Below are 13,765 nucleotides of genomic sequence, written 5' to 3'. Positions count from 1 at the left end.
TTGACTGTTGAAAAAACAAATATACGTGATTTAAATCCGGAAAAATAGTTTCATTTTCTATGTGTAACAATCGCGAAAACCTAAGAACCCGATACGCGTCTTTTGTTATTATTGTTGATTCTCCAAAAACAAATAAAGAAACAAATAGTTAATACATTCAGGCGTTACTTTGCGAAAGTTTATGTTAATAAAAATGGAAGTAAATTAATTTGCTACATTTCTGCGAAAAAGGACTACGTCTAATAAAATAAATTAATAAAGAAATAATTAGATACTATGAATGGGAATGATACAAGTATAATAAATGAACAAATGAATGTTGCGTCATATATCATCGTTGTTGCGGGTATTTTCAAATTTTGACAATGGTAACACTGGGAGTAGTGGAATATGAATATGACTAATTGTTCTGAGCGAGCTCATTCGTCTACCGAGTGTCGAACAATCTGAGGATGTTTCGCTTCATGGAGAGGCGAAACACGTGTCGGGTATATTTTTTTATTAATTTTATGCAGAGGGAAGGTGGGAAAATTAACTGCATGAAAAACAATATTCAACACAAGCGCAGCTATTTATTACGATTTAACCTCCACTGGGTTCGCAGAAGAACAAATTAAAATAGTTCCATTTGAAAAACAAACAAAGTCATTCAGCCTGCATGCAGGGAATCCCTTGATGAAAATGAGCTAAACTCGTCGCTTACCCTGTACCTGATCCACCAAGTCCGCTTGTTCGAGAAGCACCGGCCCCTAGTCCGACACCACCAGGCCCACCAACCTCGGGTGCCCCGGCCCCGGCTGCTCCGGTCCCGGGAGCGCCGGCATCGGGTACGTTGGTTGCGCCGGCTCCAGATGGACGGGCCCCGGGCGCGCCGACTCTAGCTGTGGCGGCACCTGGTGCGCCGGTAATATTATATACATATAATTACAATTTAAAAATCCCAATAAAATTCAATATAAATAGTAGGTCTATTTTTGGTGAAACACTCAGGCACCATGTAAATGCCTCCCTATCCGGTTAAATTAATCGTAGGATTATGTGGTTTACGACAAGAGTCGTAGTCCAATGCAACCTTGAACCACTACAACTATCACGCACAACTGACGAAGGCCACAAAATGACATTCCACTATCGACCGAGTAGTCTATTAAATGACTTGTGATGCTATCTATCCTACTAAACGTTGAAGGCGTGTATGAGCGATGCCACACTAGCGCTGCCCGATGATTTCAACGCACCGAATGCCACACGTAAGGGCTCTTACACATAAACACAGTACGAAGTCGTATCGTGTTAATGTTAATTACGTACCGTAGCACCCTTCGCCGCTTCGTCATCTGGCCCCTTGTCCGCGCCATTTCAACGCACTATGTGGCATGTAATTCTAATTTATGCGTACAACGCAACGTCATCGCTCAGTCGTCGCAACAAATCTTTCAAACTTGTGGTCGTAACGCCGCCGACGCATCGTGTGGCATCGGTATAAGTTTTGATGATTAAGCGGTTATGCATGCAGACAAAGTCATTGCATTTATTATGGAAATTCGTCTAACCTGAAGAACCACCCTTCTCCGACGCTGATTAAGTGTTTTTATTGACTATAAAATTAATAATAATTCATAATTAATTGCAATGCAAATATAGTGCTTACTTTCTTTTGCAACTTGACCGGCAATATACTCGCCCACAATTTTCTGGGTATCTGCAGCAAAAGGGTGATAGTTAGATTGATTCTATTCAGACTGGGTACCCGTTCGGCCACGGAGGCAGTTAAACGGTTAAGACAATATACAGAGCACTAGTACCGACCTTTTAAATGTTCTTGTCCTAGTGCTGATTTTGGTGTAGCTTCAAGTTTCTCGACGTTTTTTATTACCGCGCTAGCAACACTTGGTGGTGCAGCATCTGGTACAAATGTTCGAGCCTGGGTTAACCTACAACCCAAGAGTAGTTAATACTTAAGCATTTTTGTACATATAGACGCAATTACGCTTTATACATTTCTACGACAAATTTTAAATAGAACTAACATGAGACTCGAACATAAACTAAACTACCGTGTCACAAATTTGAGTCGATTTTTTACGTTTCGAATTCGAATTTATGCAATAACAGATGCTTGCTTCTACTTTGCAGAAAATTACAAAAAATGGCCAAATTATTGTAACTAGTATATGAGATAATTGAGTATAAAATGTTGCTGGAATATCATGATGTTTTTATTACCATGATATTCATCTATTTTTACTACGCCAAAAAGCCCTTAAACCCAATACAAAGATCCGCAGCTTGCACGAAGAGAGATTCTTAAGATCTGCTGGCTCGATTTGTTGCTCAGATAACCACGTTGGTGGTACGGACAGCGTGGTTCGAGTCTAATCGAATCTTAGGAATTTTTCTTTTGCTCGATTTTTGTATAAATAATATGAATAATAATAGGATTAAAAGATATAAAACCATTAGTCATACATTTCCGCGCCTTCTTTGTAACTTTTTTTAACTCCGCCTACGTCCACAAGCTGTGCGTTGCCTGTTTCTTTCATTTTCTGGTGAATGGCTTCCATGGCTTCACCTAAAATATATCACAATTAGTGAGTCTGGTTTTACAGCAACAGTGTACTGCCTGCGTGCGATCCTTGGGCACTGCATCCATAGTATAGACAAGTATATGGCATAAGGGCAACTCCCGCTTGTTGGGCACAGCAATGCCTACACTTCGCTGGAAGTGTATAGGGTTGTCACCTTAGAATAATAACGCATAGAAGGATAGTTTCATATCAAACGAACTGTCACAAGTGAGGCAAAAACCAAATTCATGTAGGCGTAAGCAACTTGTAACTACGCTCGTCGGCACGCACACAAATATACAAATAATGATGCCATGGAATAACATTTCCCTCAAAAGTGGGGAAATTGTATCTTGCTTAACTCATCATTAAGTTAAAGGTGCCTACAGATTTGCCCGACAATGTCGATCAGGTGCCTACAGATATGCTCGGTTTTGTCGATGAAAAACGAATATAGCACTTATTTGTAAATCCAAGATGGCGGACACGTTTTTTCAAAATATGCTATATGGGTATCCTTTTCGAGGTATTTGGGGATGCTCATTACGAATATGGCACTCATTTCTAAATCCAAGATGGCGGACACGAGTTTTCAAATAAATGCAATATGGGTATCATTTTCGAGGTACTTGGGGGTGCTCATGACGAATATGGCACTCATTTCTAAATCCAAGATGGCGGACACGAGTTTTCAAATAAATGCAATATGGGTATCATTTTCGAGGTATTTGGGGATGCTCATTACGAATATGGCACTCATTTCTAAATCCAAGATGGCGGACACGAGTTTTCAAATAATGACAAGTTGGGTATCGTTTTCGAGGTATTTGGGGGTGCTCATTACGAATATTGCTTTTGTTTGAACTGTCGTGTTTGCCATCTTGGATTTAGAAATGAGTCCCATATTTGTATTGAACATTCCCAAACATCTCGAAAACGATACCCAACTTGCCATTATTCGAAAAATCGCGCCCGCCATCTTGGATTTAGAAATAAGTGCCATATTCGAAACCTAAAACCGAAAATGCCATAAGCAAACATTAAAGAAAATAACTGTTAAAATAGATTAAAAAATCGCTTAAGAATGCTCCCCTTTTAAGAAAATAAAATATTTTAATATAAAATATTTCGCTTGAGTTACGAAAAGAAAGACATATAATAAGCTATCAAAGTTGTACTGGTGGTGCCAACACTATAGTAGAAACAAATATATACTGTAAATTTGTTGCAATATGTGCTCCAATTCAAATAAAATTAATATAAATAATTATTCAATAAAGCGTGAACGCAGAGCCGTTAAAAGTATTATAAAATAATTAAGTGTCCCAATCACTTACAGGAGTTAACGAAAACATTTAATGTTTATTCGAGTAAATATTAGTTCAAAATGCGCAAATAAATCGAAATTACAGGCACCACTAAAATTTACGTAATATAATTATTTTGATACAGAATAGCAAAATGGGGAGAAAAAAAATTCGTTACTTTGCAACACTTTCGTATCTTGTTGCCGCGAAATTATTTTTCTGTTTTAGTGAATATTTACATAAAAATATGAGTTGAAACGCATTACTTACTTGTGGAATGCGATGTTAGTGTCTATTTTGTTTGTCTGTTGTATTTTTACACCCATTTACCGCACATTTCGTCATTTTTAGCAAAAAATTTTGGAGCTGTTCGCGGTGCAATATGACCTTGAGTACTAACAGCCCGCGCGCTCCTGGGACGCGTTTGGAACCCTCTAACTTGCTTCACTTAGCGTGTGCGGGCTAGGTTTCTATGCGTTATTATTCTAAGGTTGTCACATTATTTTAGTTGGACCTACAGCTTGTAAATAGAATTTAAAAAAAGGGTTCATGATAGTATTCTCGTGCTATATTTAAATTACCTTTGTTTAATGCAGTACTTCCGTATTGATATTTTTATAGCATACCTCGATTATGGGAGTATGATTACGAAATATAAATGAAATGTTGAACAGTTCTGAATTTGAGTCACACTCTTGTTCATACCACCATTAAAACAACAATTAATACGTTTGATATAATTTTTTAATGCGCGAGCGAACGCTTCAATTCTACGAATTATGCGAATGGTTGCGTCCAAAATTCGCATAATTCGCACAAGGCGTGCCGCGACTATGCATACATACAAGCCGTATGGCTACGTTTGTATGGAATTACATGGGAATTACCCTACTCACTTATTATTATTATACCATCGATATCTCCAATGAACACTACGCCACCTTTATTTTTTGATAATTTTGTTATTTATGTACGCTCCCCGAATGTTGAGAAAAAAATTGAAGTTACAAAAACAGAATTCGGAAAATAAAAAATGAAGTAACAAAAAACAAAATTCGAAAAACAAACCACTAATTTTGTGGGGAAAAAAAGAAATAAAAAATAAAAACAGAACAAGTCCAAAAATAAAGTTGGCGTAGTGTTCATTGGAGGTTCGCCATGGCGTCACCTTGCATACACGCTGTGCTATGTACCTACTGCTCTAAAACCATAAGTACTTAATACCTGACTTTGCGTCCCACATAATGACTTTCCATTTGTTATTGGAGAGATTGTTTAAGATGCATATTATAATATGCATCTTATAAGGTTCCGCTTTTGTTTCCAAAATAAATTATGACACGTACCACGACCCTTTATGACGTCAGCTATATGAGCGGCTCCTTCGGTGGTAGTATCTGTAAAGTATACAATAATTAAAATTACCTCTAAATGCACATTTGCTGCACAATAAGGGAATGCCTAGGATTGTTGCAGTAAAGTGTTTTTGTGACAATTCAAAAATTTACAATACTTTACCGAGAGTCTGAGAATCTAAGGTCTGATAAGAATTTAAAAAATTATTTAAAAAACAATTAACAATTTATTTTTCATCTCACTAGTTCGGAAAGGCTTTCTTTCTCATTAGAAATTAGAAATATGCGCGCATAAGCATTTTATTAATGCTAGGTTTTCGAAATTCGAACTTATTGATAAGACTGTGGCGCACCCATTTATATTATATATAAAAAAAAGTCAATGGGCGCACCTAACTTTTTCTTTCGATGGATAAAAAAACCTGACACGTTCAACTATGCGATTTCTTGTACATAATTTATGTAATATAAATGCGTTGGTATATTTTATTCTTATTATTGTTGACATTAAATTGACAACGATTGAAAGATTGAGTACAGGGTGCAAGGATAAGTTAAACACGAGAGCTGAATCGAAACTAATCTCTATATTCCAAACTGTAAACTACCCCCCATTACATAACATATAAGATAATATCAGAATACCTACAACTCCCCTTTTTAAATAATAATAATAAGCGTAAATTAACAATTTCAATTAATATTAATAATAACAATAAAATAATTTATCCTATTTTTCAACATACAATGCATTATACTGTAATTATAACAAAATTTAAAATAGCATGCTTACTAGATATTCATAATACATGCATACACCAACTTTATCATGTCACAATAAAGTTGAATTGATTAAATTACTATTGCTTATGTGTAATTGTATACTTGTATAAAAATATATCTATTTGTGTTTAATTCCTTCAGTGTTAATATACATATTATTTATTTTTCACTATAACACTTTCCTCTATGTCACGCATTAGTGGCAGCCACGTATAGCCCCCCCGATCAAGAGGCCGCACTGTCCTTCCGGAGCGAGTCATTGATGAGGCAATGACTGTGTCACAGACACAGTCATTGCCTATGTTATCAGTTGATTGCAATCAACTGCAAACCGGTTCACTTGTCGTTGTTGGAGTCGTTGGCATCGTCGGCGTGTCTATTGTTATGTCATCGTATTTACATGGTTCAAGACTTAGCGAATTATGTGTTCGATTTGAGTCTATTATGATGTTTTCTGTTTCGATTTATTTCATGACCACTATGTAACATTGATATTTGTGTTTATGATTGTATGACCTCAAGCCAGCGATGCCACCTGGTAACGATTAATTAAACATTCTACTACTAACTTTTTGACCTACATTTAGTGTAAGGATTCTTGCGCTTTTATCATAATATTGTTTGTGTTTTCGCACACGCTCTTTTTGTTATTTACAGCGTTTTCCTGTACCTTTGTGTGTAATAAAATTGGTGTGCATGGAACTATACTATGAAGTTTTCTGTTGTTAAGTAATTCTGCTGGAGTTGGATTTTCAGTGCTTGTCGGTGTGTTCAAAAATTCAAGCAATCCTAAATTAAAATGAGCTTGTTCGAATGCAGTTTTTCTTATTATATTTTTGATTGTCTGAATTGCACGCTCAACTTGGCCATTCGATTGAGGATACCTAGGTGATGACGTTACGTGCTCAAATTTCCATTTATGTGATAAATCAATAAACTCATTGGATGAAAATTCTGGACCACTGTCTGGCATGACTCTTTCTGGAATTCCTTGTCTAGAAAATATTTGTTTTAATTTTTTAATTACGCTTTTTGAAATCAATGAATTTAACTTTGATATTTCTATGAATTTACTATAATAATCGACAACTATAATGTAGGATACCCTACCGAAATTAAAAATATCAGTGCTTACTTTGCATCACGGGCTGTTAGGAATATCATGCGATATCAATGGTTCTTTAGCATTTTCTTTCCTGTACGAGAGACATGCTTGGCAGTGTTTTAGGTAATCTTGTAACTGAGTATTCATATTCGGCTAATACATGATTTCACGTGCCCGAAGTTTGCATTTTTGCATTCTTGAAGTTTCACTTTGATAACGTCGATACACTCCTTTATTGGTACGTTTGTGAAAAGACACTCAACAAACTTAAACAATAGAGCTTATGATCTTTGTGATTCACACCACCTACCACAGGAATAGGAGCACGTTAAGACGGTTTTGCGACAGAATGGATACAAAATAAAAACATTTAAACCAATACACAAAAGGAAGAAGCAAATTGACGTACAGAGACTACCAGTTTTTCTGCCCTATGTACAAGGGGTGGCAGATAAAATAGCCAGGTCGCTAAGGAAGTTTTCCATAAAAACTATTTTCACCCCCTTAACCAAAATAAGAAAAATGTTACGTTCACCAAAAGACCACCTTCCTTTACAAACACCGGGTGTCTATAAAGTGAACTGCAGTTGTGGGAGCTCGTATATCGGTCAGACTAAACGAACAATTGTCGATCGTATGAAGGAACACATCCGAGCAGTACAATGATGCACAGAAGTCGGCTATAGCACAACATCTCACACAGACTGACACTAACCACTGGATCGAGTTGCATAGCCCCCAGGTACTCTCGATAGAACGTCACTACATACCACGGTTGGTACGAGAAGCCATCGAGATCACGAAGTACAAAACATTTAACCGTGATGATGGTTTTAAACTGTCCAGTGCATGGAATCCGGTCCTTAGTGCGTGCAGTAATAAAAACAAAAACACCTCGAGTTCAGTTTCGCGTGTGGATACAGTGAGTGTGGTTTGTGTGAAAAAAGTGAGTGACAATGGTAAAGCCACAACAAATCGCGATGAAGGTAGTCGTCGACAGCGCAAAAGGGTAGACAGATATGTCTGCTCATAAAGCTGTCATCTGCCGCCGTCCAGTCAACCCGTGACCATGGAGCGTGCAACCGTTCCGAAATATCGGGAAAATAAAAAGAAGTCATACCGTGGTAAGAAACCCTGATACTAGTGATAATCATTCGTTTTATAATTTTTATTAGTTCTTGTAATTCACAATCTTGGTTTGTATGTTTTTGTATTTCTAGAAAATGCGTATCGGTTAAAGGATTGTTAGGCGTTATGACACATACTTGCTTCTGCATTTCAAAGTGATCGCGCGGAATTGACAGAGAGAGGTCAGCGGTCGGTGCTACTGCACGCGATAACGCGTGTGCTATGTACAAATACTTTCCAGGCTTATAAATTAGTTTGAATGTATTAGGCTGTAGCTGTAGCAACATTCTCTGTAGACGAGCGGGTGCACAGGCTAATGGTTTGTTAATTATGCTCACTAGAGGCTTGTGGTCCGTTTCGATGGTTACATCTGTTCGTCCGTAGATATAAGTATAAAATTTTTCACAAGCGTAAACGCAAGCGTACAGTTCTTTCTCTATTTGCGCGTATGACTGTTCCGTTTTTGTTAACGACTTTGATGCATAACATACAGGTAGATTACTTTGCATTAGGCAAGCTTCTAGTCCATTTTTAGTTGCATCGACTGATATAGTTACTGGTTTTTTGATATCATAAAACTGTAATACTGGCGGGCTCACTAAACATTGGTTTATATTTTCAAAACATTGGTCATGCCTACTTTCCCAGTGCCTTTCTATATGTTTTTTTTAATAATTCGCGTAAGACGCTTGTTTTTTCCGACAACTTAGGCACAAAATTTCTCACATATGTAACTAAACCCAAGAACCTTTCTACGTCTTTTACATTCTGGGGTGTTGGCGTGTTTTGATTGCCGTAATGTGGGAATCGTCCTGATATATACCGTTTTTTGTAATTTTGTGACCCAGATATTTAATTTCAGTCAATCCTATTCTGCATTTTTCTTTATTTAATTTTATAATAATATCTTGACATCGTTTTAGTACGTTTTGCAATCGTTGATCGTGTTCTTCTTTTGTTTCACCGTATACTAGCAAATCATCAACAAACAAAATTACCTCCTCTATATCATCAAATTGCTCATACAAGCGTTTATGGAAGACTTCTGATGAGGAACAAATTCCATACGGCATTCTTAGAAATGTATACCTCCCGAATACAGTATTAAAAATACATAAATCAGTGCAACTAGGATGTAGTTTCATTTGCCAAAACCCTTGCTTTGCAATCTAACTACTATTAAGACTTATGCGAAGGTCACCGATCGCTTTCTTTACCTCGGTCATACTATTCACCCAGTCCGTGGGTCCTTCAACTCTTGCTATATTATACCTTCTCTTACCATCTCAATTAATTTGTTTTTAATATGGTCTTTCAGAGCTATATGCAACTTTCTAGGTGCATGTACCACCGGAGACACGTCTTGTCTAATTTGTATCTTATATTCAGCTGGCAAACAACCCATTCCTATGAAAACATCAGGATATTCGTCCAATATTTTCTCGCTACTATTTACTTGACTTTTTAAAGAACAAATCCTTTTTATCAATATTAATTCTTCGCACGAATTTCTGCCTAAAATCGGTGGTGAGTGGACGTCTGCGATTATGAATTGCAAAAAATAATCTTTATTCTTGTAATTCACTTTTAAGTAGCATTTTCCTACCACCGCTATATCACTACCCGAATATCCCTGTAACTTGACTGCTGTCACTGTTCCGTTCGTGACACATTAATTTTACTCAAATATTTACGCGGCAATACATTAACGTCAGCTCCAGTGTCGAGTTTAAACTTTAATAAAACTTTATTTATACACAGTTCTAAAAGCCAATCGTCACTAACAAAACTGCGCTGACTCACCTGAACGGTGGAATCCTGCTGAACCACGTAGACCCTGCACATTCTCGCGTAATGGTTCATACGATCACATTTCACGCATCGCTGGCTGTACACGGGGCATTCGTTTCTGCGATGTACTCGCTCACAAACTACCGCAGCCTCGATGATGTCGATCGGTAACAACATAGTCTCGACGCGGTAGTAGCAGTGATATTGTAAGCTGGCTGGCGTGGACGGTGCCGTGCTGCCTGGTGCTCCAGCGTTTTCGGTTTTTGTGCAAACGGGACATTTGAGCCAATAATGCTTTCTGTAGCGTTATCTCCGGTTCACTCGATTTATTAATTATTCAGTTCAATTATCTTTCGGACAGAGTGACATCTTTTAGTCCGCATATTAGTCTGCTGCCACTAAATCCTAATAAATGCACACTAAATTTGAATTCGCATCTAACCGCCATCTTATTTAATTCGAACATATTGTTCCGTAGATTCGTACTCTTTTTGGTCTCGTTTAAAAACTTTTCTCTTTCTACCGCCAAATTCTTTTTAGGTATAAAAAACGCATCAAATTTTTTCAACAATTCTTTTATTGTCTTGACTTCTCGTTCAAACTGTTCGTAGACCTCGCAACATTTATCGTCAATGACGTGTAACAGTATATTTATCTGTACTTTGCTTTCCTTCTTTGAGAGTTCACAAGCATCATAATAAATATTGAATGATTTCTTCCATCTCTCCCATCTCTGCTTAAGTTTCCCGAAGTTACGTTGGCTAAATTATTTTCAAAGCTAAATGGCTGTGGAGGGTGAAGCACTGATTCCATTGTAATCACTTTTTCACTTTTGCTTTTTATTGTCACTACCTAAACGCCACTGACTTTATTATATTTATAATATTATATTTTACTATTATTATTATTTATTTTATAAATGAAATGTATTTTTAAATATTAATGCATAATTTTAACCGACTACGCCATGTCAAAGTAAGGGTGCAAGGATATGTTGATCAAATACGATAGCTGAGTCGAAACTAATCTCTATATTCCAAACTTTAAACTACCCCCCATTACATAACATAAAATATAATATCAGAATGCCTACAACGGTAACTAATTTTGTTTATTAAAACTGATTTCTTATAGTTCAACAGTTCTTCTTTCATCTCCCATTTTCCTCGATATACTGAGGTCTAAAGTTGTGTGTTTCCCACGGCAGCAAACTTGTTTTGTGTCTCGTGTATTGAAACCCTCGCTACGCTCTCACGATTCTGTTTTACAATCTAAGAATCCTTCGCTTGCTCAGGTTTCAATACAAGCACTCACGTCAAACAACAACTTTTCCGCCTTGCATAACAAATAACTAATGTACACCAGTGTCAGCTTCTATACAACCTGTGTGTTCACAAATAAATAATTATAATGAATTTACCACACTAAAATTCATTTAGGCAGCTAAATTCTACTTCCCGCTAAATTATAGTGTATCATGAGTGAATCAACACGCTTTCAAAGAAAGAAATAGATCGAGTTATAATACTTTATTTGATAAGGTATAGGTATAACAAACCCTGTAACAATTCCTTAGCCTTTTCGTCCGGTATCTTGAGGTTAATTTTTCCATGTAATTCAGCCTGCTTCTTTTGGTCTTGTGCGGCTGTTTTTCCTTTCTGTGCTTTCATCAGTCTGGAATGCAGAAATAATTCATCATGATCATCAACCCATTTATACGTCCTATTGCTGAGCACGGGTCTCTTCTCAGGGTTCTTCGAAAGGGTTTAGGCCGTAGTCCTTGATATAATTATTTTACCTCTTGTAAAACCTTGTTGGTGCTAATCTATTGGCTACCGATGGGGATCACATGTGACGGATAGTGGAACATGCACCAGATATGGTTGTTAGCTGCGAATTTACTGAATAACCAGTCCCCGACCAAACGTTGGTAATGGTTATAAGGGCGTATTGGTAATCTTGTTGGGACTATAAAGTACTTACATGTCTAATGACGACCTTTGTGACGTGGCGAGTTAGCGTCGTATCTAAATAGGCGAACCAGGTTGAGGGCAGACAGGCAAGGCATAAAACGTCATTAGGGTTTTTGACCAGATAAACATGGGCGCATCGACGTAGTCCTGTCTCTACAATAGGGAAGGCAAGGGGAAACCATCGTATTATTCCTCACGAGCAGCAACTGTCATGGAAAGTACATATTGGACATAATAGAATTGACAGGAGTTACAACCAATCAGTACTGCGCTTAGAAAGCATGGTAAAAGAGGAAGATCAATTATCCGAAGAAACTGAGATCAAACGTGGTGTGAGACAAGGGTGTTTCCTACCACCTATCACCTATTTTATTTGATTTTTTGCATAGAGAATATTGGAAGAGTGTACATGAAACCGAAGAGGGTATGGTCATGAACAGGAGAAGTTATTAATAATATTCGTTACGCAGATGGTACAATATTAATTGCGGAGCATATCGCGGACCTGCAAAAACTGCTGGGTCGTGTAAATGTAGCCAGTAATACCTAACTATGGCTTAAAATCAACACTAAATATGATCGTCTTTAAGACTCCAGTAAGTTCAACCTTAAACGCCGCTTGCGATTGGTCGACTGTTATACCTTCAGTATCTTGCTTTTTAGTATAAAGGATTGGACCTTGACCTCAGCATTATGCACAGAGGCTCTTGAGACGTGGCTATATAAAAGTATGCTTGGCACATCTTGAGTCCAAAGGGTCACCAATGTTCTGCGTCGAACGGGGAAACAGCTGGAAATACTCACAACTATAAAAGAATGCGGCAGTTTCAAAAATAGGGATGGCCATGATGGTCGCCAATCTTCGTAGAGAAGCGGCAAGCCAAGATAAAACCTAATTTAATTAGGAGAAATAAAACCTAATTTTTTAAAGCAATACTTTTACTATTTACGATTTTTTTAAATTCGTAACAAATTTATGTACCTATCCTCATCATCTCATATATCATCACACACTAAAAAAACCTGAAGTAAACCAAAATAATTGTTGCCCTTCAAAAGCAAGTCTTAGGGTCGTATTCCAGAACTCTACTCAATGATCAAGTAAAGATTTGAGAAGACTTGAGTATGATTTCAAGCACTGGAAATACGACACTAATGGCAAGGACTTGAGTGTGATTTCTAGTACTTCGAATCATACTCAAGTCCTGACTTGAGCATTGAGTAGAGTTCTAGAATACGACCCTTAGAGCCGAGAGACATTCTACGTTTTGAAATAAATTTATTGTCATCAATATCATATACAAAGGCTGAGGAGTTGGAAGTGGTGGCGCTCCTCAATATTTACGTTTCGTATGCAGTATTGTATAACCGAAATAGGTTCTTTAAGTCTACAAAACTCGCAACTAGACTTGCAACATAAATTCAATACCAAAAAATGTTGTGAAATAGAGAATCTTACTCGTCTGCAGCTTCCTTGTAAGTCATCTTATACATGCCTTCCGCACCTAGAGGTGAGGAGCCTTCCCTTCTTAAGAAGTCTGCCAACATTTTTCGTTTTTTCTCTTCAGCTGCCACATAAAAAAATATCATATTAACCACATTTTATCTAAATTAGATGTTGAAATTTCTTATGATTTTTTACAAATGCGATCTATGTCACTTATTAATATCATGTCAACTAAATACGATGCAGGTCGTAAAATGACATCATTGAATTAAAATGTATCATCATATTCTGGAGAAAACGAGAGACGGG

The 13,765-nt window shown here is 37.2% G+C and overlaps 1 protein-coding gene across 1 annotated transcript in view; it reads right to left on the bottom strand.

Moving 5' to 3' along the window:
- The window catches only part of LOC113229979, a 35,995-nt gene extending 22,415 nt beyond the window's left edge, over positions 1-13,580 (bottom strand). The window contains exons 1-7 of the mRNA XM_026463681.1: positions 13,469-13,580; positions 11,595-11,710; positions 5,221-5,271; positions 2,470-2,572; positions 1,810-1,934; positions 1,652-1,702; positions 704-893 (exon numbers count right to left, since the gene is read on the bottom strand). Of these exons, the coding sequence (XP_026319466.1) occupies positions 704-893; positions 1,652-1,702; positions 1,810-1,934; positions 2,470-2,572; positions 5,221-5,271; positions 11,595-11,710; positions 13,469-13,557 (725 nt within the window). The 5' untranslated portion in view covers positions 13,558-13,580. The remainder of the gene's footprint in view (positions 1-703; positions 894-1,651; positions 1,703-1,809; positions 1,935-2,469; positions 2,573-5,220; positions 5,272-11,594; positions 11,711-13,468) is intronic.
- Positions 13,581-13,765: the final 185 nt, after the last annotated feature.

Source organism: Hyposmocoma kahamanoa, unplaced genomic scaffold, assembly GCF_003589595.1.
Source record: "Hyposmocoma kahamanoa isolate Upper Pololo Valley unplaced genomic scaffold, ASM358959v1 63, whole genome shotgun sequence".
Taxonomy (NCBI): Eukaryota; Metazoa; Arthropoda; class Insecta; order Lepidoptera; family Cosmopterigidae; genus Hyposmocoma; species Hyposmocoma kahamanoa.
Note: the sequence above shows the minus strand (reverse complement) of the source record. Positions and strands in the feature narration are given on the sequence as shown.